The 22,377-nt window shown below is 40.7% G+C and overlaps 1 protein-coding gene across 2 annotated transcripts in view; it reads left to right on the plus strand.

Moving 5' to 3' along the window:
• ELAVL1 (ELAV like RNA binding protein 1) overlaps positions 1-20,657 on the plus strand; it is a 41,337-nt gene extending 20,680 nt beyond the window's left edge. Inside the window, exons 3-6 of one of the 2 annotated variants that reach the window (XM_050910765.1) lie at positions 7,209-7,312; positions 8,179-8,332; positions 12,743-12,968; positions 19,079-20,657. In XM_050910765.1, coding sequence (XP_050766722.1) covers positions 7,209-7,312; positions 8,179-8,332; positions 12,743-12,968; positions 19,079-19,403 — 809 coding nt within the window. In that variant the 3' untranslated portion in view covers positions 19,404-20,657. Of the gene's footprint in view, positions 1-7,208; positions 7,313-8,178; positions 8,333-12,742; positions 12,969-17,649; positions 17,861-19,078 lie in introns of those variants that run through there. The other variant, XM_050910766.1, reaches the window with a different exon arrangement.
• The last annotated feature ends 1,720 nt before the right edge of the window (positions 20,658-22,377 follow it).

A 22,377-nucleotide genomic window follows, 5' to 3' on the forward strand; every position in this document is an offset into this window, starting at 1 on the left:
ATATCTTTACTGAAGGACTGAGTGTAGGGGATGTTTCCTGTGTTTTCAAAAATATGCTGTGAGCTATGTGGTAGACTAGTAATAAATAGAATCACTTCTATGTTGTGATGGTAGGGTTTGATCAGCATAGACGTGTAACGGAAAATCATGCCATTCTACTGTTAGTTTTGAAGATCAGTGATTAAATACTTCAGATGTTTGTTCACATCCAAAAATATGTTTTGACAAAAATCCTTCAAGAAGCTGCTTTCTCTTCTTTTTTTTGTAAGGACACCTTGTAGTATGAAAACAAAAACTGCCAAGGGGGTAACAAATAGCAACTGCTTGTCTCCAAAGTCGAGCCAAGCAGTGCATGTAGAACATGTCAGGTTCTGAAGTTGGCATTTAGAATATTAAAGTGAAAAAGTTGTTAAAAGTTATGATCTGGAGCAGATTTAACGTTGGGCTGAAGGACATAAGGAGGAGCTAGAAACCAGCATCATCTCCTGAGACCAAAAGTGGACAAAAAAAATGACAGAAGACGACTAGTGGAAACCTACAGAAATGAGTTTTCACTCAATTAAAAATAGACTATGAGAGTGGGTGCTTCCAAAAATGTGTGATAGAATAACTAGTCCACTGAAAATTGGCAGAGTCTGTGTTCCTAGCCATGTAGCAGTTTTGGTAATTCCAGGCTTTGGTTTAAGGACTACGCTAGAAATAAACTCAAAATTTAGAAATGGTTCCATGAATGGGAGAAAATATTGTGAGAGAGAGAGAAGTGGGATTCTTTACCTTCTCTAAACCTTTCATTAGTATTTAGTTCTGTTACATCCCTACTTAGATGAAGTATGTATATAGGCTGTCTTAATACAAAAAGACCTTGTTCTGTGGAACTGGAAGAACCTCAGATTAATGTAGTGTTGAGTTCCTCGTTCTGTCACTTGGGATCTTAGGATGGTGCAGTTTTAAGGGACACTAGTCCAGCCTCCTGCTCAGAGCAGGTTGCTCAGGAGTTTATCCCATCTGGTCTTGGAAACCTCCACATGCTCCAGTCCCCTGAATATCTTGGTGGCCCTTCGCTGAGCTCACTCCAGTTTGTCAATGTCTTTCCTGTGTTGGGGGACATTAAAAATTGGATGCGGTAGTCTAGGTGTGGTCTGGTGAGTGTTGAGTAAAGGGGGATGATCTCTTCCGTCTGTCTTCTGGCTGTACTTACGTTAGTACAATGCAGGATGCTGTTAACCTTTTTCTGTCATAGTGTACTGCTGGCTCATGCTCACCTTGCTCTCTATACCATGATTCCCAGGTCCTTTTCCATAGAGCAGCTCTCCAGCCAGTAAGTGCCCAGTCTGTGTCGTTGCCAGGATTTCTTCCTTCCCACGATCAGGACTTTGCATTTGTCCTTGCTGCATTTCATGAGGTGCCTGTTGGCCCATTCCTCCAGCGTGTTTAGGCCCCGCTGGGGGGTAGCCCTGCCCTCCAGTGTATTGACAGGTTCCTCCCAACCTGGTGTCATCTCCAATCTTGGTGAGAGCATGCTCCCATCACCTCCTCCAGGTCATGGATAAAAAGCTAAGCAGCAGGTCCCAGGATAGATCCCTGCAAAACTCCACTTGTTGCAGGTGTAAATGTAGAGGGGGTGGTGTTGGTGTTGGGTTTTTTGGTCTCTTTTTGAAGATGGGTGAGGCATTTGCCTTCCTGCAGTTGTTGGGGACCTCTTCCAATTTCCATGACCATTCAAAGATGATAGAGAGCAGTTTTGGCAAGGACATGAGCCTGGTGTCTCAGCAGCATTAGAAAGAGCCCATCTGTCCCATGGACATGTATGGGTCAAGTTCTCTCAATCAGTCAGTCCCTGACTTGATCTTCATGCACTGGTCCTTCTCCTTGAACTCCTTCTGAAGTGCAGAGGCCTGTTAGACTTTGTTGGTGAAGAGTGAGGGAAAGGCATCGTGTACCACTCTCACCAAATCTCACACCCTATTCAGCAGCTGTCCCACATTTTCCTTTTTCAGCCTTGTACTACTGAGACAGCAGTAGAAGCTTTTCTTGTTACCCTTGATACTATTTTTTCGTTTGTTTGCATTCCTTTCAAGTCTCAACTGCAGTTGAGCTCTGGCTTTCCTGAGACTGAGTGGACAGTGTTTCTAAGTTCCTCCTTTTGTAGGCTGTCGCTTCTTCCATCTCCTGTATGCTGCCTGTTTGCATTGGAGCTCTGCCATGAGTTCCCTGCTTAGCCGGGCTGCTCTGCTGACACATCTGCTTGTTTTCCTGGGTGTTAGGATGTTAGGACAAAAGATACTGTATGCATAGTGTTGACTCATCTCAGGGGGTTAGAATACAGCCCCTTGATCACTTGCTCTGCCAATACTACCTTGCTGCACTTCTGCATTGGCATAACCTGTTTTTTGGAAGTCTGATGCAAGGGTACTTGCATTTTTCTTAGGCTTGATGTGATTCTGTATCCCCAGCTATACAGTAGTGTGACTGTACTAAAGAAAGCCCACACAAGGCACATCTGAACACTTTTAATCTGTTCTCATCCTGAAACTACAGTGTCACTGCTTTGAATTCCGCTTTTTCAGCACATTTGTCTGGTATTTGGATGTGGTGGTACTTGATGCATTCATACGTATTTAAGCTATCTGGTTATCACTCACAGCACATTTTGTAAAGCCAAACAAAAAACCCAAACCCAGCTTTCTTTCCAAGATGCCACATCCTCCCCTGAGTGACGTTTGGGGAGATCTGTTCCATCCTTCTGTGTTATTTACTTGAGCTTTTTTAATTTAATCTCAAAACACTGTTTCCCAGCTCAGAAAAAAAATTCTAAACTAAAATGCCTTCATACTGAGGTGCTCTGACATAACAGGAGCCAGGTTTAAATTTAGGTTTTCTTGAGAAGGATAGGATGGGGAGAATCTGCGTTAGCTGCTTTCAGAGGGGGCAGCTAGTCTGTAGTAAAGTGGAAAATAGGTACTAGCTCTGGTCTCATAAATACGAGAAATTAGAGTTGTCAGTCAGTAGCGGGAGGGGAATAAGAAACGAGCTAGTAACTGAAGCAGTGTGTCTCGGAGCTGGGAAAGGAAGCAAGGACATGGACAGAAAACCAAGTGATGCACAGAAAGAAAATGAGTGCCCTCTTTCATGAAAGAGCTTTTTATCATGGAAACAAAACTAGATTCTTTCTGCTGAAGGAGTATAGTAGTTTGCTTAAAACTAGGTTTTATGGTCACTTGTTAATTATTCATCCAGATAAGGACCTACTTGTTTCTGGTTTTTATCTTTGTCTCTTGAGTACATTTGCATTTATGTATATGCAAACTTTTAAAAAGGTGTTTTTAAAGGTTTTTTAATTACTATCCACTGAAATAGTTTGAAAGCTGTTAGTGCTGCCTTCTTTTGCACGATAGGTTTCTAGCAGGCTCTTAACATCGTGATAAAGCAAATAACTTGTCTCCTTGCCTGGGATAAACGCTTGACATAAATCATAATGCTATGTAAATGCCGTTTCGTTACATATTTTCTGGCATGCCCTAAAAAGAAGGTAGTTTGTACTGTTTAGGAGGGAATATGGAGTAAAATTGTGAAGCACGGAGCATTCCTGAAGGGGGATCTGTCAGGGGAACGGTAGAACATGCCTCTTGCAGTGACGAGACTGTCGTGTGTTAGATATCCTAGCCTGTTTAGAGATGAAAACTAGTAACTGAACGGCGGGAGGTGGCTGAGACTGATGGTATTAAGTATTTAGAGCAAGATAAGTTAATATATGTTGTCAATTTTGTGTGGGTTGGCTTTTTTTTAGCACTTGAGGACTGTAAAGTCATGTTATGCTGATGTAATTTAAAGGTGGTAAGTACAGACTAAGAGGGAAGGTCTGTATTCTAGTTTTTTATAGAGAAAGATAATTGATATTTTCTTATCTGGTGGCAGGTAAAAGTTAACAGGACTATAATTCCTGGGTTTTAGTATGAACTTATTGTCCAATGCATACAGCGAATATGAGAAAGTCTGATAACAGTTGTAATCCTGCCACTTTTCAGACCCTTCTTTTTTTTAATCTGTGTGTGTTTCTGTAAACCCCATTAAGTCCCTGCTCTCTCTTTTCCCAGGGCATTCAAACTTTTTGATAAGGAATAGTCATTGAGCAACCTGTATAAAATTAGAAGTGGAAAAGGTACAGAATTTTGCTCAGATGAAAACAGTAAAGAAGGCCAAGGGGATATGGTCACTGCTTGTGTGTACTTTGGGGAACAGACACGTGGAAGGGTAAGCGTGTGTAAGCTCAAGGACAGTATTTGCGCAAGAACAAGTGGATACGAAGTATGGAGACCTGCATTTAGAAAAGGAGAGCATTGGAGAGGGTTTGTAGAACATGCTTTCAATCAGAGTGCGTGGGACAAAAATCTAACTGCTTTTAATGTGAAGCTTGCTTACCTTTTAGGGAAAGGGAATGTCTACAGTTTGTGGTTACAGGGACTGGACCCAGATCACGTGGTCCCTTTTGGTCCTGTGTGTCCATGAGTGCTGTTACTTATATACAGGATAAAACCAAAACTAAGTAGCTTAATCTTCCTTGTCACTGATCTCAAACAGTGCATAAACATAAAACCTGTCTGATGCTTTGCAAGAAAGCTGCTGGGTAAGTAACGGTTGCACGCCTACTGTGTTCTCTGGGAACTTGTTGCAAGAAAATAGGGAAGGATACTCACTCCTACTGGGCTGAGCCCCTGATCTCCATGACTCGGAGTACTGAAGATAGTTTAATAAATTTATACGGTGTGGAATCCTGCTCTTGTTCCCCTGCCAGGAGGATATAGTCACCCCCTCCCCAGTGCAGCGTCCACCTAGGGAGTGGCAGCCATGACTGCCGGGGCTCAGTGGTTCAGACTCGGAGGGATTAGTCTTGTTGAAGTCTGTTTCCCTGGTCTTGAAGGGCCTATTCCCATAAACTTTATTAGGACCTGGTTCTATTCAGTAATTTGCCGGAATATTCATGTTTATGTGGCTTTCGGGACAGACTGAAAATATCTATAAAGCAGCTGGTACTGAGCCCTCAGAGCAGGTGCTGGCATGCTGTACCTGTGAGGGGTGTCGGACTCTTCCCACCCTCTTAGGAGGGAAAAAGTCATTGCCTACTGTCTGCGTGATATTTGTTCCCTCTTAAACTTATCTTTGTTTTCTTGGTCATATTCTGGAGAAATAAGCCAGGGTCCAGCTGCTCAACAAGTTTCTAATTGTTAAATTATTTGTTTTCTTAATGAGGGGAAAAGAATCTCAGCAGGTAAGTGTTTGTGGACTAACCAGATTTGATCTAAATGATTGACCATCACTGACTAACAAAACAGAAAAAGAATGTTATAAAGAAATCAACAAAACCCATGCTGTAGGTACATGTAAGATATGTCTGCAAAATCCTGATCGGTGTTATCTGTAGATCTTTAAAGGATAAAGGTGTGGAAGCTGGCGTTTAAGATCTTGCTTTTATTGCATTTATTTGTTTCATATGTCCAGTTAAATTCTACTTGGCTATCAGAGTGATTTGCCATTACAGTTGTGCAGAAGTGTCTGGCGTCATGAGAGTTTGATCTGTGCTAGTGGAGATGTTTTAACACAAGGTCTGTAAGAGCAGGATATTGTTCCTGTATGAGGGTTGAACACAAAGGGGATTTGGCTTCTTTAAGAGCTTTAGCAGACAGCAAAAATTAGCTGGGACTGTTTATACAAGGAGTGTACGAGGAAACAGACACTGACATTATTTGGGTTTAGTTGAGTTACTGGTCTATTAGGTTTCACAACAAAGCAGACAAACGCAGAGTTGTGCCAGGGAGTTGTGCTGTTGCAGTTGTTCTGCACTCAATCTGTCATGTATGCTGTTAGTAATAACACTTTGAGGGTTATTTGGAGCTTCCTTCCATCCCTTGTGGCTTTTAGACTCGTAGGTCTCAATGCCTTCAGTAGACTGGTGATTCTTTTTTCAGTAGGTGGAGTTAATCTGCAGTGTCTGTTACAGCCCTTTTCTTCAGTTTCTCTGACATTTTGTGCTAGGATAATCACCATTTGACTTTTTTTTTTTTTGGTGGTGGTGTATATTTGGTGTTCTGAAATGTCTGGAAAGTGTAAGACAACTTTCTTGACAGCTAAGACTATTGCAGAGCTGTAAAAAAGGGCTATATTTCAGAAGAGGATCCTCTACTGTAACAATTTGCTGTGTCTTCTAGTGTTCTCAAGCCTAACAATGGAGCTTAATAGTAACTTAAAAATACTATATTGTTAAAGTAAAATAGCATGTTCTCCTATGCATGCTTACAATTTTCTTTAGAAAATCCCATAGATCTGTCTGAGGCAAGGAGAAGTTGTCTGAAAAAAGTGTATCTTTTATAGAATGGGAGTTACTTTATTGCACTGAGACAGTCTTTAAAGTATTTTAGTTATTTTTAGGTTTACAGTGATATGAGCCTCTAATTGTTGGGAAATTGCAACCTGAAATGATCTTAGTATGTAGTGTTACAATTGATAGTAGCATTTGTGGAGGTTGGAGATAGAAGCAGAACAAATAAGTATCCAAATAAGTATCCTTTGCCTTAAATGTTTTAAAGATTTGTATTATTATTATCAAATTCTTTTTGTAAGAGTTAAGACTAAACTTACATAAAGTAATAGTACATGAATTGTCTGCATTAAAGAGAAGTTTTCACTCTTCAGTTTCATCCGGTGTTTGGGAGACTTACTGCTCATAGCTATGTGAATGTATGAAGGATTGAAAACTTTTTTCCCTCTTGTCGCCAGGAGTGAAGGTTGGCACAGCCACACAGAAATGAGTAGCCTGATGATTTCTTGCCTAGCAGTTCATCCGTTGACACTTTCTCGCTTTCTGCACTTATCTACGAGAGTTTGTACTAATGAACTTTGTTAAATTCTTGCCTTTGTTCCACACCCATTAAGTTTACAAGATTGTTCAGAGTCGGTATTTTAGTCTTGAATTTCTTCCTGTTGATGGATCATCTGCAGCTGTCTGATACACACTGTCCTTGAAGACAGAGGGATGTCCAAAGTGGGAAACTTTGAGTTACTTCTTATGATGTATGCCAGCCTTGAGAAAATTCTTTGGCTTATTTAAATATTTGCTGTGTGGATTATGTTTTTTCTCATTTGCATTTCCTTTAATTTTGATGGTGATAACTTTCTTTTGTTCGGATTAATTTAAAAAATGTTCTTCCATGTAGGACACAGCTTAGGCTATGGCTTTGTGAACTACGTTACTGCAAAAGATGCTGAAAGAGCAATAAACACACTGAATGGCCTCAGACTTCAGTCAAAAACTATCAAGGTAGGATGTCTAGATTTCTTCAGTCTTCTGTGAAAATGGCATTCTAATAACCTTCGTTCTGGTGGTAAGGCTTGTGTGCTCTCCAACTGCAAGAAGGATAGAATCCAGGAGAAGAGTAGTGAAGTGAGCTGTAGTGAGTGTAGAAGAGTACTGAAGCTCGAGAAGAGGCTTCTCGAGTTTTGTAACAGCTTTGTATTCAAAGATTCCCTTTTTTTCATTCCCGCCATTTTTGCAGCAGTAGGTGGGATCATTCCAATTTGTTGCCAGGCTTTTAAACTCACGTACATCTCAAATACTTCATGATCCCTATTTTAAATTGTGTTAATACGCATGCACTCCTTTTCCAGAATAACAGCTAGTACTGTGTGTGTAGGAAATCACACCTGCTTAGGTGATATTTGTAACTTTCTCTACTAGTAGAAATTAAGATAGAAAACTGCACTCCAACTGAAAATCTTTTTATGAAGCTTTAAAAAAATACACTGACAGCACAAGTTCTTGGTGTGATCTGTGATTACTGACAGGTCCAGTATCCGAGTCAGAACTTCAAACAGGGATTCTTCAATGCAGCAAATACTTTTTTTGGAAGCATCGGTATTAGTCTACTGCTGTCTCTTTATAGCAATGCCACTATATTCTTTATCTGTTGGATAAGCCCAAAGTGAATGGAGTGATATAGGGACATGACTTCTCTCTTCTTGTTATGGCAATTTTCCACTACCTGCTCCCTCCTCCGCTTTTTTGAACTCCAATTAAAAATGCCTGCATTGTTTAGTGGGGAATAAATGAAAGTGACTCATGACAAAATAAATTACTCTTTCCTGTTTACACTCTGAACATACCTTTTTTTTTCCTTCTTTTTAAAGGTTTCCTATGCTCGTCCAAGTTCTGAAGTTATCAAGGATGCTAATTTATATATTAGTGGACTACCAAGGTCAATGACACAAAAAGATGTAGAAGATATGTTTTCACGTTTTGGACGCATCATCAACTCGCGTGTGCTTGTGGATCAAACTACAGGTGAGTTCTGTTGCATTAGCTTCATAAAACTGTAGCGTATGGCATGTTTGACATTTTTCTGAGACTGGCAGTTCCTAAACTAAATTAGACTTTCACAAACTAACCATGACATCTGGTGTCAACCACTGATATAATTTTAATGGGATATCCTTTTCCAATGGCTTTTTTAAAACACAGAATGACTTACACTGCCTCCTTTGCTAGCTTACAGTCTAAACCTCGTGTCATATTTTATGCTCTTATTGTCAGCTTTACCAGACTGAGCTGCTGAGTTGCCAATTCTACTCTCTTGCTGTGACACTTGATGTTACTGTAGTGCAGTGTTTGTAATCTGGAGTGCCAACATTACCTTTACTGTACACATATGCAGCTGTTATCCGCAGGTAAATTCCAGGCCATAGTTACATATTAAAAAGCAAAACAATAATGTGTTTTGTCTTTTATACCAACTTGGAACTCACAATTTTCTCATTTTAAAACACTTGAGATGTCTTACAGTCCTCTGTGGTTACTGCTAACCAAAAGAATGAACTTAATACACTTAGTACTACCCTCTTGAATTTTCTGAATGTATTTTGTTTATTTAAAAAAAAAGAGAAAGAAAAGGTAGAAGTTGCTTAGTTAAGCACTCAGCTCAGGAGAGACCAAAGTTAAGGATTTCCTTTATAATGTTAATTCTGACTCTGTGTTACAATGTGTCTTCACAGAGTTTTAATTTCTTACCTAATTATTTCAGACTGTATAACTGAAGAGTATGGTTTATCCTGTAACCTTAGGTGTTCTGTGTTTTTTCCAGTAGCCCATATGTCATGTATGAATTTGAAGAGAACTTTTACAAATACACTTTTTCATTGATTATGCATGTGCTATATTAGAATAGAAGATAATCGAATTCTAGCAATTCCACATTTAACACTTATGTCCGGTAGCATGTACATTTATACACAATAGTTAAGCAGCAACTTTCATGCTCTGTGAGGAATCTACTGTAATTTAGAGTAGACCATCGCAGCTTTTGGTGGGATTAATCTGACTAAATGCTAAAGATTGTTTAGCATTGTGTAGGCATCTGCTTTCAAGTGTTTTGATGTGGTCAGACCGCACTGTAAATGCAATTGTGCGTAAGAGAAATCTGAGGTGACTAGGTGAGATGTGGATACTGACATTGTAGACACTCCTGATGTTGAGCAAGGAAAATCCTATCTTTTTCCTAGAGAGAAGAATTCATTTTGTCCAGCTTTGATATCTGTATGGTTCTGTCTCTAGAGCTGGTTATCTAGGTGACAACTACAGGCAGAAGCAACAAAAAGACTTCTAGAGCACAGAAAACTTATTAATACAAGTGTCCAAAATAGCCATCCTTCCGTGGCTGCCAGTGGAGTCTAGACAGCTAGCATCTGTCTCTGACAGAGTGTCGTGGTTTAGGCCCAGCCGGCAACAAAGAGCCACATGGCCGATGGCTCACTCCTCCCGCCGGCGGGATGGGGAGGAGAAAATATAACGAGAGGCTCGTGAGTCGAGACAAGGACAGGGAGGGATCACTCACCACTTATGGTCACAGGCAAAAAACAGATGGGGGGGGGGGGGGGCAATTTAATTTGTTACCAATCAAATCAGAGTAGGATAATGAGAAATAGAACCATATCTTAAAACACACCTTGCCCCCACCCCTCCCTTCTTCCAGGGCTCAGCTTTGCTCCCCATTCCTCTACCTCCTCCCCTGCCAGCGGCGCAGGGGGGCAGGAATGGGGGTTGCGGTCAGTTCATCACACGTTGTTTCTGCCGCTCCTTCCTCCTCGGGGGAGGACTCCTCACACTCTTCCCCTGCTGCAGCGTGGGGTCCCTCCCACGGGGGTCATCCCTCCATGAGCTTCTCCAACGCAAGTCCTGTGCACTCACTGCAGTCCTCCACGAACTGCTCCAGCGTGGGCTGTCCCACAGAGTCACGGCCTTCTTTGGGCCCAGCCACCCGCTCCGGCCTGGGGTCCTCCAGGGGCTGCAGGGGAATCTCTGCTCCGCCGTTAACCTCCATGGGCTGCAGGGGGACAGCCTGCCCTCTCACCGCGGGCTGCAGGGGGATCTCTGCTCCGGCACACCTCCTCCCTCTCCTTCTTCACTGACCTTGGTGTCTGCATCATTGTTTCTCTCACATCCCACTCCTCTCTCTGCTGCACGTCTTCCCCCCCGCCCCCCCCCCCCCCCCCCCCCCCCCCCCCCCCAGCAGTCTTGTTTCCCCTTCTTAAATATGCTATCACAGAGGCACTACCACCGTCGCTGATGGGCTCGGCTTTGGCCAGCGGCAGGTCTGACTTGGAGCTGGGGAAGCTTCTGTCAGCTTCTGACAGGAGCCACCCCTGTAGCCCCTGCCCTGCTACACAAACCCAACACACAGAGCTATCAAATGAGATGACAGAAGTCATACAATTAAAATTTCTCCAGGAATAATATAGTTTTCATTGAGTGTCCTGAGGCACGATGCTGTCTAATTCAGTGTCAGCTCAGAATATACCACTTGCTTTCAAATAACCTTAATAATGTATTGTTCGAAGAATGTATTCTGTTTACATTATAAAGTTTAATGCATGCATAGCCTAGGTTTCCTTTCCCTTCAAGAATGTAGCCATGCCTTGGCTTTAAAACCTGCATTTCATATCTTGATCTAGTCCCAGTTAGGACAAATTTTAATTTGTGCTTTTAGACGTACCTTCTCAGCAGAGGTTGTTCTCTAGCTTTTGAGAATTAACCTGTTTAAAAATATGCTTTCTACAGTATTTATATTTTTAAACGAATGCTTTGATAGATCAAGTGAGGAGCACTAAGATGAACAGCATGGAAGTGGAGAGGAAGTAACAGTATGTTGGGCTCTGGGATGGTCCTTGCTGACTTCTGGGCGATGCTGCTGTTCTGTGCCTTTCCAGGGTGGGGCATATGCTTCCTCCCGGCATAGAAAGGCTAATCTCAGTGGCATTGGAGCATGTAGTGCCGTCAGCTCTAATCTGATGAGCCAGTCTGGTCCAGCCTCCTGTTTTGGAAGTAACCAGCAAGAAATCAAAAAATGGAATAACTTCTTCACAGGTTGACTCCTTTGCAGATCACTCTAGAAACACCAGCTGCACAGTTGCTGCTAACCATCTCCCGCCGTTGTTCTGCAGTTTTTTTCTTCGAAAAGTGCAGTGACTTAGGAAATAGGCTTTCTCTGTGTGACTTTGCATACTTAACAACATGCAGTAAACAAGATGAGTTGTTATTTATGGAAGTTCTCCCAGTGCCCCAAATGAAAATACACCTTTCCTAGAGACCATTCTATGGGTAATTGTAGGGACTGGATTCCCTTTTGCTTGCTTGCTGCATGCCCTGGGTTTTGTCATGCTGCATTTCCTTCTGTGAAATACAGGAAATAATGCTCAATTGTTTTCATAAATCACAAAGTTGTTTATAAACTTAAATAACTTCTGAAAATGTGGGTGTAGAGTAGAGACAACATGAAAGTATTTGATACGGCCCTTTCTGAAACAGAGCTGGTAAAGTCCTAGAATTAGTCTAGCAATAATACCTGCTTTGGAATGAAATTTAAACAAAATGTACCCTTTTAGCTTCACTGTGATAGTATTTCCAGACTATGATCAAGTCACAGATGAGAAGCCGGGGGGGAGAGATCTCAGAAGGCATAACTTTTACCTCAGTCAGAAGGATAACAGCATCCAATGGCTAGGGTCTGGAACTAGAAAAAAAATATGCAAATGTTTAACAGCAGTGTAATTGTTTCAGTACAGTTACCAAGAGGTAATTCTTACCTTATTTGTAATTCATTAAAAACTGATTATGTGACAGCTAGAAGTAATGGACGTGACGTAGATGAAATTGTGATCTCTTCATTACAAAAGGTTGAACTACTTTATTATAGTTAGACCTTTGTGCCCTCATCTACAAACCAGAGTGTGTTTTCAGCGTGGAAAACTGAAAACATTTGCAAAAATCAGTGTCAATTTTGTGTTTACAGATGCTTTTTAGTGATAAACTAATCAAAGCTAAGGGGTTTTGTTTTAACCAACTGGAATTAATTTTTTTTTTTTGTGGAATTCATTTAAAATGTTGGGAGGGTTTTTTTGTTAATGGAAATGTCAGTTGGTGATGGATTTCATGGAATTTTACCACATTGGATTTTTTTATTAAGTGTTTTAGTCACTGCGGTTGTTATAGCTGAAATGAATGTGTTAATTTGTCTTTTGTTTCTTAATTTTGTACTTTATCCTCTAGCTGCTGAAGAAACATTAGTAAATGTAGAGAACTTGAAAGCTGTGACCATAGAAATATTTAACTTTTTTGTTTTTTGCTTTCAAAGTTATTTTGAGTTTATCCTGAACTTCAATTTTTTTTATTTATTTTTTTTTTTATTGGTTTGGTTAAAAGGTTTGTCCAGAGGGGTCGCATTTATCCGGTTTGACAAAAGGTCAGAAGCAGAAGAGGCAATTACAAATTTCAATGGTCACAAACCCCCAGGTTCCTCCGAACCCATTACAGTGAAGTTTGCAGCCAATCCTAACCAGAACAAAAATGTGGCACTGTTATCGCAGCTGTGTCATTCACCAGCTAGACGGTTTGGAGGGCCAGTGCATCACCAGGCGCAAAGATTCAGGTAGGTTAGGAAGAATAATGCATTTAAGGCTGTACTACTATTCCCGTGTCCGTCTGGGAAACTGTACTCTTGCAGCTGTGCAGTAATATCTTCATTGCAGCATGTGTGAATGAATACCTAGTGCACTATATGTCCTGCAGTGTTATGTAAATAAATTGTTGAATTAAAATATGATTAAAGTAAAATCTTACTTGTAAAATTTATATTTAAGTTAATTATGTTAAGGTACATATACTACGGTGTCTATTTCTACGATTGAGTGTATAGTGAGATGATAGATGGGTATTGGTAGATGCCTGTCTCAACAGATCCCCATTCTGTAGTCCATATATCTGAATGCAGATATAATTTGGCAACTTAATTAAAGCTCTGAACCATTGGTTCCAGCAGGGAGGTGTCCATAGTAAAATAGGAAAACCTTATTTCAGATTAAGAGATTCTGTGGGATTTCTGCTTGCATCTTGAGCTGTGCAGTGTTCTGTCTTTCCTTGAGTCCTCTTAAGTTCAGTAAGATTACTGAGTAATTGCAACATATTGTCTGCTTCCAGAGCTGTGGAAGATATTATGTATTCTGCCTTTGAGAATTGCCTTAGTTGCTTTAAATATGAATTGCTTGAATTTGAATTGCCTTAGTTGGTTAAAGGAGGGTGTTGATAGTTGGACTGTGCCCTGGAAAATGCATTGTATTTACTGTCTTGCAGATAAGTAATTGGCTTTGTTATGAGATGTGTTCATGAGAGTTTCTGGAAGTAGTGTTTCCCTGTTGAGAATTTACTTTTTTTTTTTTTCTTTTTCTCCTCTGAGGTATCCAATTAGCTCAGTAAAATTGGACTAAAAACTCAAATAGCTTTTTGCAGTTCTACTGTTCCCGTATTGCTGTGACCTTTCCATAATGCTTTAGTTTAGCATTTTAAGAACAGCTAGGTGTAATGTGTCTCCAATGAGAATTAGTACTTTGTAGTCATCTGTTGTTTTACACTAAGGGTGATCGAACAGGTTGCCCAAAGAGACTGTGGAGTGTCCATCCTTGGAGATGCTCAAAACCTGGCTGGAACGGGCCTGAGCAACCTGCTCTAGGTGCCCCTGCTTTGAGCAGGGAGGTTTACTAGAGGATTTCCAGAAGTCCCTGCCAACCTCAGTCGTTCTCTGATTCTCTTCAACTGTAGCCCAGGCAAGTTTAATGCAGGCAGCTCCTCAAACGAGATTTCATTTTCCTGAAGTACTCATCCAGATCTCCACACCCAAACCTTCTAAGCCACACCAAGGAATGAAATTCTACATCACTGACAGTTAGGTGAACTATTAAGAAACTTACACATCTGTCTTTTGCATCAGCCAGGGCTTCAGTGTGTCCGGGTCCCAGTAAAATCTTGCGGCTTATGTCTCATGTTTTCGTTCTTAATGTAGTTGGACATTTTCATCATCATTCTTCCCCTTAAAATTTATAACAGAATGAAGATGCATCAGAATAAGCAGTACAAATAATATTCACATCCATAATTAAGATACCAAATAACTTTAATTCTGTCCTGTAGTGATCACTCAGTAACAGTAAAAATGATTAATGTATTTATGTTAATAGTTGCAGGTGAAACTAAATTTTAATGACCAGGTCATTCATTGTTCTTTTATTCTACCATTAAAAGCAGCATTAGTGTTATTTGCGTGCATTTCCTATGTTTCTACAGACAAGGGTTTTCACAAGTGGGGATAAGATAAAAGAAAATATTCTGTCTCTTTCTGTTCCCTTCCTGCTTCTGTGGTAACTATGTCTGCTCAGGTTGTCTGTGCCCAGCGCTCATTTGTCAACACATTTTGGCCAACTTCTGCTCCTACTTATAGGCTTGCTGATGGAGAAAGAGCTGAAGATTTTTAGGTACTACAGATTGACAGAGGAAGTAATAGAGCAATTCTGGGTTAAGCCATGCTGTTTGAATACACTGTGGAGACAAGATTCACCAGTTGACTTGAAGACAAGAACTATCCCTCTCTCTTTGTCTTGTCACAGGCTTGCAAGAACTTTTACTATAAAACTTCCTTCCCTCAACCAAACGTGCATCCGTGCACATATGTACGCGTATGCACAACACATGCACCATCCCGCAGCCCTTCTTATTTTTTCTTCCCACCTTTGGTGTTAACTGCAAGTTTTTCTAGTGAGTCTTCCTTAAAGGATGCTGAACTTAATGAGTTATAATTATTCATACTGTGGTAAAGCTTAGGAACCTTAGCTTGGACTGAGTCTTGTTTGTTTTTTGTAGTGAACAAAGCATGATGAAAGGATAAGCTGCTTCCAAAGAGCTCACGGTCTGTATAAATTACAGTTGTGGTCTCTGCTATGTAGAGGTTGAATACTTAAACTGACATTTTGATTACGCTTCATCTCGTTCCATCGTATCCCTGTAAATCCAGGATTAAGCCTTTAGTACCTCTAATTTGTAATTATTAATTTCCTATAGATATCGCTCAGGCCCTTTGTTTAACGTTCTGTTAATCCTTTGTAGTTCCTGTGGTATTTGTGTCTCACATCAGGAACTGGTCTTAATGTGTTGTCCCACTGGAGTGCTGGGTTGGCCTGCTAATTCTGAGACGTGGTCCAAAGCACTCTCTGTTTCCATCCAGAAGGAATGATGCTGCAGCGTGGGATTGTGTTTGGAGGATAGATAAAACATCTGGGGCAAGGGTCACAAGATGTTGGAGTTTTGAGGTTAGCATGACTTAAAAGAACCATCCATAGATAACATCATCTACAGATGCTTAGGGAGGATTGAAAAAGCAATGTGGCGGAGACTATAAAAATAAATACAACAAAAATGAGGACACCAGCAGTAAGTATGATAAGACTGAGATCGTTCAAATTACAATATCAATTGAATTTTTGAAACATTTCCCTGGAACATCTTGGATCTCTGTCGGCTTTAGTGTTGTTTGCCCAAATCAGACAGTCGTTTAAACATCCTTAATAAGTATAACTTCCTAAGAGTAATCTTAAATTTGTGTGGTCAAAAAAAAATCTTTTCCTGTAGGACAAGGAGGTATTATGTGTCAGCTGCTCTGTGCCTGGCTGTGTACAGGCTGTTATCCCAAGCCAACCAAGAGATCTTGTGTCCCTCTTGTGCAGGCCTTCAGTCCAGGATAAGCATTGAGATTTATCAGATCAGCTGCATTGCAGTAGGAGCCTGCCGTGCTCATCGTGAGCGCTCTCACTCAGGCCAGATATCCTCTGTGATGCTTCCAGGTGGATGCAAATCTCAATGTAAATTTAGCCTTCCACATAGGTCTAATCCTATACCATGTTTACTGTCACTTTTGCAAATTTCTTTTTTGATGGTTGCTTTTTAACTGCCCAGAAACTTTTGTGAAACGTTTCTTTTTCATATGAACTTGCAAAGTATAGCTTCACTTTAGAATCATGTTAGATCTGGGTAAGAGGGATATTGTGTGTGAGGTGGTATTTCCTATGGTTGTTTTTTTGAAATGACTTTTCAAGTCTTAGAGGTGTTTTTACCCTGTTTTGTTTGTTGTTTTTTTAATAAACCTGTAACATTTTTCTGAGTGAAAGCAGGAAGAGAGGCGAATCTGTTTGAAAATTAGCGTATCGAAAGAACAGAGGTACTTGCTATTTTAAATTATTTTGCCTGTAATATACATTTAGATTTGTTGTCTTCCTGTGTTCAACCCCCAGCTGGTGTTTCCAGTCCTTGATGTACTGTTGATCTGGGCTTGTGGGCAGAGGCCGAGGCTTTATAGCAAGCAGGTTCAGAGCTACACTGACTGCTGGAACCAACATCATGCAGTTCTGAGCTTAGTGATTTTCTGCTCCCCATACATGTGAGCAGGAACCCAAGACTGGTGATCTGTTGAGATGAAAACTTCCCAGATATTAAGATAAATATATCCTACTAGATCATTACTCAAATGGAAAGAAGCTACAGAGCTGAAGGTGTCTGTCAGAAAAAGCGTATAACACATGCAAGCACAGGGACATTTTTATATAAAAGCAAAATAAATAGTAGATATGTCACATAATCATCAGATCACATGGATTAGTGCGTCTCATTCACATTCTGATACTCTTAACTGCTTTTTCAGTTTTACTGTAGTACAAGGATTCCCAAACTTGGATTTGCTTGGGGCTGGCCAACAGTGGCAGCGGCAGTGAGTATGTGCAGCATGAGCTCAGGTGTGTCCGCACTGCGCTCTAGCAACACCAGCGTCAGGTAGCCAGCTGGGCTGCAGCCCGGCTGAGCCAGGTCAGCTCTGGCTGCCTCCAGGCAGTCAGCAGTAGCTAGGGTGTGATGGAGGGGAAGGGGGTCTGTACCAGCAAGAGTCAGCCTGCTCTGGGTACAGGAGGGTCTGATAGCTCAGGTGTCCAAGGAAACGAGCTCTCTTTGAGCACCGGAGAGCCTGGGGCGGGGGAGATGGTGACTGAGTGGTTCTTTTGTATGAGTGCATCAACCAAAGTGCCACACTGAACATGAGCTGACTTCCCTGTGTGTATGTGTGTGCTGCTGCAGCTCTGCTCCCCTTCCTTCTGATACACATTGCCTTGAGCCCTCCTTTCTATATAAAGGCAGCAGCAGCCTCTATCTTTATGCAGGGCAAGAAAAAGTCAGTGGGGAAGTGTTTGGCACTTAATGCAGCATTCACTGCCCAGACATCCATTCCCTGTTTTCTCCAGGTCAGCAGAGAATCAGGAACTGCCACCGCCATGTTCTTGGCAGAGAGCAGCACGTGTACCGCTTTTAAGTGGTTTGCATATCACCAGTGGTACACCACAGTTTGGGAACCCCTGGTATAGTATAATTATATTTCTACCATCACATGACCTCACAGTTTTAAATGATACATAAGCACAAGGGATCAAATTGAGTTTTTTTACCTTAACTTTCACATTTCCTGACCTTTGAGTGCTTAGCTGTGCAACCGTAATATTGCATTAAAATATTCTGAAGCTTTGCATTTCTAGGATGGAGACTGGAGATAGAATAAAGGGCAATTAGAGACATGGGTTGTAGGAGAAAATAAAATAACACAAAGCAAGACATAAAAAGGAGAGGTGTTTTGCTTTTTGTTATGCATAAATACTGCTGGGGTACTATGCAGGAGGCAGGGAAGAGTGGATAGGTGATTTTAAAAATCCAGTTCAGTAAAGTCAGATAAGTTTTCCTAGTATGAAGTTGGTGTAAAAATTAATAAGGAGAAAACCATACATGCATACTGAAATTGTAAAACTGTGTACTTAAATGTGGTTTGCTATTTTGATGTTTGAAAGCTACTGCAGTTAGAATATCTGCATAACCAGCATTAAGGAATAAAACCCTGAGATTTAAATTCTGTAGCTAGAAATGTGGGACATCCCAGCTACTGAGAATTGACTGAGGAAGTTCTAATTTCCTTAGCTGCCTAATAGCTGTGAATATGCATGACTGTGGCTTATTTAGTAGCCTGCTCATACTGGGAATGTTTGCCTGCACCTGCTGCCTTATGGTGGAAAAGGGAGTAGGTTTTTTTCTGTTCCACGAAAAAAGAAATTTAATTAAATACACACAATCTCTACTCCTAAAACCAAAACACCTCCTCCCTCCCCCGCCCCAGCAAAACCCAAAGAAACCCTTTGACTTAAGAGTTCCCAACGTGCTATTTTAGAGGCAAGGAAAGGAGGATATGGGATGGAAACTCCTTGAGTGAAATAAATGGGAGATGCCTGAGGGTGGCTTGAAGCAAGCTGGGGCCTCTGGGGAGGTGTTGCCTGTTATCCGCACTCGAGCAATTCTGCACTGATGCCACGGAGCACTCTTAACAGCCTAACTGAGTTTCAAAGATCGATCCAGGTCCCCTGTGAAGGTGATCACATAGTCTTGCCTTGCAACTGTTCTGTTGCCTACCTATTTCTAAGGATAGTTCCCTATTGATAAAGTAGTTGGAATACTTAACGTTTTTTTCCTGGCAGCTGTCAATTTGATTGTCAGTTTGAATGGGGAAACATTTCTTTCTGGCGGTTTTGATGTCCATGTAGAAAATATTCATTCTCAGTTGCTTCCCATTCAAGTTAATTTGCTTAATTGAATTGAACTTTTACATGAAATATTGTGCTTTTTATTTGCTAGGTTCTCTCCTATGGGTGTAGATCACATGAGTGGGCTTTCTGGTGTAAATGTTCCAGGAAACGCATCTTCTGGCTGGTGTATCTTCATCTACAACCTTGGTCAAGATGCTGATGAGGGAATCCTCTGGCAGATGTTTGGCCCCTTTGGTGCGGTTACCAATGTGAAAGTTATTCGAGATTTCAACACCAACAAGTGCAAAGGTTTTGGTTTTGTGACCATGACAAACTATGAAGAAGCTGCAATGGCCATAGCAAGTCTTAATGGCTACCGCCTGGGGGACAAAATCTTACAGGTTTCCTTCAAAACCAACAAGTCCCACAAATAACTTGCTCGTGCTTTTTGTATGGAATAGATAATTGAGTGACAGAAGTTGAAACATTTTTGTTAGTGTAAAACTCATTTTGCGCCAATTTTCACAAGTGTTTGTCTTAGTCTAAATGAGAAGTGAAAAAGGTTTTATATTCTGGGATGCAACTGACATGTTCAAATGTTTGAAATCCCACAATGTTAGACCAATTTTAAGTTCCTTTAAGTTATTTCATTTAAAACATGTTAAAAATCCCCTGAAATCTTAAGTAGGTTGCATTAACTAGACCCTCTGGATGGTGGTAAAATTGAAGCATGCTTTCACTTATGAGACTAACATTTGTTCCATTGAATGTTGTCTGCAAAAACTGGAATTTTCTGAAAAACATCAGGCTGAATTCATTAATTTTCTTGTTTTTTAAGTTGTTGTTTTTCCTACCCATTCCCCTGACCTTCTCTACCCCAGACTTGGTAGTATGGAAGAAAAGTTGAGAAATACTAATGTTTTAGTTGACAGTAAATTGTTTGATCAATTAATGTGCATTACTACGTATATAGTTGAGGATTAGGCTTTTTAAAGTCAAGGTCTTGTAAGTAGTAGCATGCCAGCATAACTTTTAACACCATTGATGAGGTAAGTTGCACACTGAGCAGTGGCCAAGCTGTCAAATTCAAAGGTTTTAGAAACATTACTTTTAAAGCCCACTTTCTAATAGGAATGGACCAAAGAGTTTCAAAGAAACTCCGGGAAGATTTCAGAGTCAAAATGAAACTCCAAAAAGAGAGTGTGAATATATGTTGCTACTTTATCAAACTGAATCTCTTCTGTCCAAATATTTAATGCATGGTGCACTACTTACTGGTACATTATAATGCAGCAAGATACTTACTCATTTTCAAAGATCATTATAGTTTGAATTCCTTTGGTAGTTCTATTTTGTAAAGAAAAAACAGTTATAAACATTTGAGCATTGTATTTCTCGCATCCCTTCTAATGAGTGCTAGATTTTTCTATTTTAATAGGATTTTGTTTTGACAACTAGCTTTACTTATTGAACACTCAGCAGAAAAGTACTTACTACTTGTAAGTTAGATATTAACAAAAAAACCCTTTGATTTGTAGATTTAAAGATTAATCCCCCAAGTTTTCTGCAGACTGCCTTGAAACTTTGAGTTGTTCTGTTTCTGTTAATTTTCTTTTGCTTTTTTGTGTTTTTTGTTTGTTTTTACTTTTGCATTTAAGAACATTAAATTTGATTTTGTTTTGCTCAAATTTTGTTTTGTTTTTTATTTTCTGTTATTTTTTTGCTAAGTATTGCACAAAGTGTCCAGCTTTCAAAGAGTGTTGTTTTAAAGGACTGTAGTTCCTCTTTAAGAGTTTTAAGTTACTCCTTTGACAGATGAGTAGAAGAAAAAGGGTTGTGAAACGAGCGCTACAATATATCTGTCCCATAGAAACTATGTGCCACAGACTGATGTAACCCTGCAGGTGTTCTTTGGTAGGAAACCTGACAAGGATTACTCTATGAGGTGAAGGCTGTGTAAGGATGCTGTGCATGACTAGAGACTTGGCCTGGGCAACTTTCAGGTCTAGTGTTTATGTTCAGTTGCCAGAAGGTAGAGCAAACACGAAAATGGGGTCAGTGGCAGTTTTATTGCAGTGTCTCTTTTTTTGCGTGAACCTCTACCAGTCCCAAAGTTTATTTTCAAATTCCAGAAGCCATTCCATGCCGCCTGCTCGTGTCACTCCAGCCTTAGCTGACCTTGCCTTGTGTTCGCAATCGTTTCTCCTCTTCCTGCAATAGGATCTGCAGTCTTGCACAGCCCGAAGAAGTCTGCCTCAGCATCTCTGCATGCCGCCACTGAAGAGCGGCTGAAGTAGGTGCCCATCTCCATTAATTACCTTCAGCACTGTCTAGGAAATGCCGTTGCTGATATTTCTGGAACTGCCTATGGCATACGTAAAGCTGTACAGATAGGCCTTGGCACACTGAGCAGCCTCCCACTGTTTTTGAGCTTGTGTGCAGTGAATGTAAATGGGATTTTTGCTATTAATACATTCAGCCTTGCCTTTCCTGCCAGTCCTGTTCACTCTACCATCTTTTGAGAAGCACGATGGTCTGTAAAACAGTGGCTGTGACAGAGCAACCAACCAACTCGCACACCCCAAAGTGTGCTTTCCAGCTGTCTGTTCCAGTGTCGATTCCAGATGTTTCCACCAATTTATCATCATTCATTTATCACTTCAACAAATACTACTTTTCTGTGTGCAAGGAGAGATTCAGAAGCATTCGAGGGATTTCTCCCAAGTTAAAACTGCGTAGTATAGAGAAGTCCTCTTACTGTGTCCCATCACGTCTTAACCTCACACCGTCCTGTTCCACAGGAGCGGGTCTGCAATCACTTCCAATTTCCTGTCACTGTCTCTTGCCTTATTTTGTATAAGATTAATTTTCAGACTAAGTGGGAATTGCTGTTTTATCACAGCATTTAGATGGGGGTTCAGACTTCCAACAAATGACGCCCTAAATATGACTTTGCATCAGTGATAATTACAAGCATGCTGGCCATTGCAACTGTATCGGCAGCACACTGCTGTGAGCTCACCAGCTGTCACTTTTTTTAAAAACTTTTCTTGGAGGCTTTTTGCATCACTGTCATCTGACTGCTTCCCTATTTTTCCATCACTCATTCTTTGCTAAAAAAGAAGGAAATGCAGGATATTGTTTCAGTAGTGGTATGAAAACATCTCTTTTAGGAAACATCTGATCCCAGCTTCCTTTGATGGTTGCTCTGAAAATAGTTACCAGGCAATTTACGTGAGCAAAGCACTGCTGCCTGAGTCAGGAAAAGAGGAGAAAAAAATCCTGCTAAAATATAAAGAGCTGATACCAGAAGAAGTGCATGGTCTGCACCATTCTAACAGTCAGTAAATACTTGGCATAAATAGCTGAAGTCAAGAAAGAATTGTGTATGTATTCTTGATGCTTTTG

This window comes from Gymnogyps californianus, chromosome 24 (assembly GCF_018139145.2).
Source record: "Gymnogyps californianus isolate 813 chromosome 24, ASM1813914v2, whole genome shotgun sequence".
Taxonomy (NCBI): domain Eukaryota; kingdom Metazoa; phylum Chordata; class Aves; order Accipitriformes; family Cathartidae; genus Gymnogyps; species Gymnogyps californianus.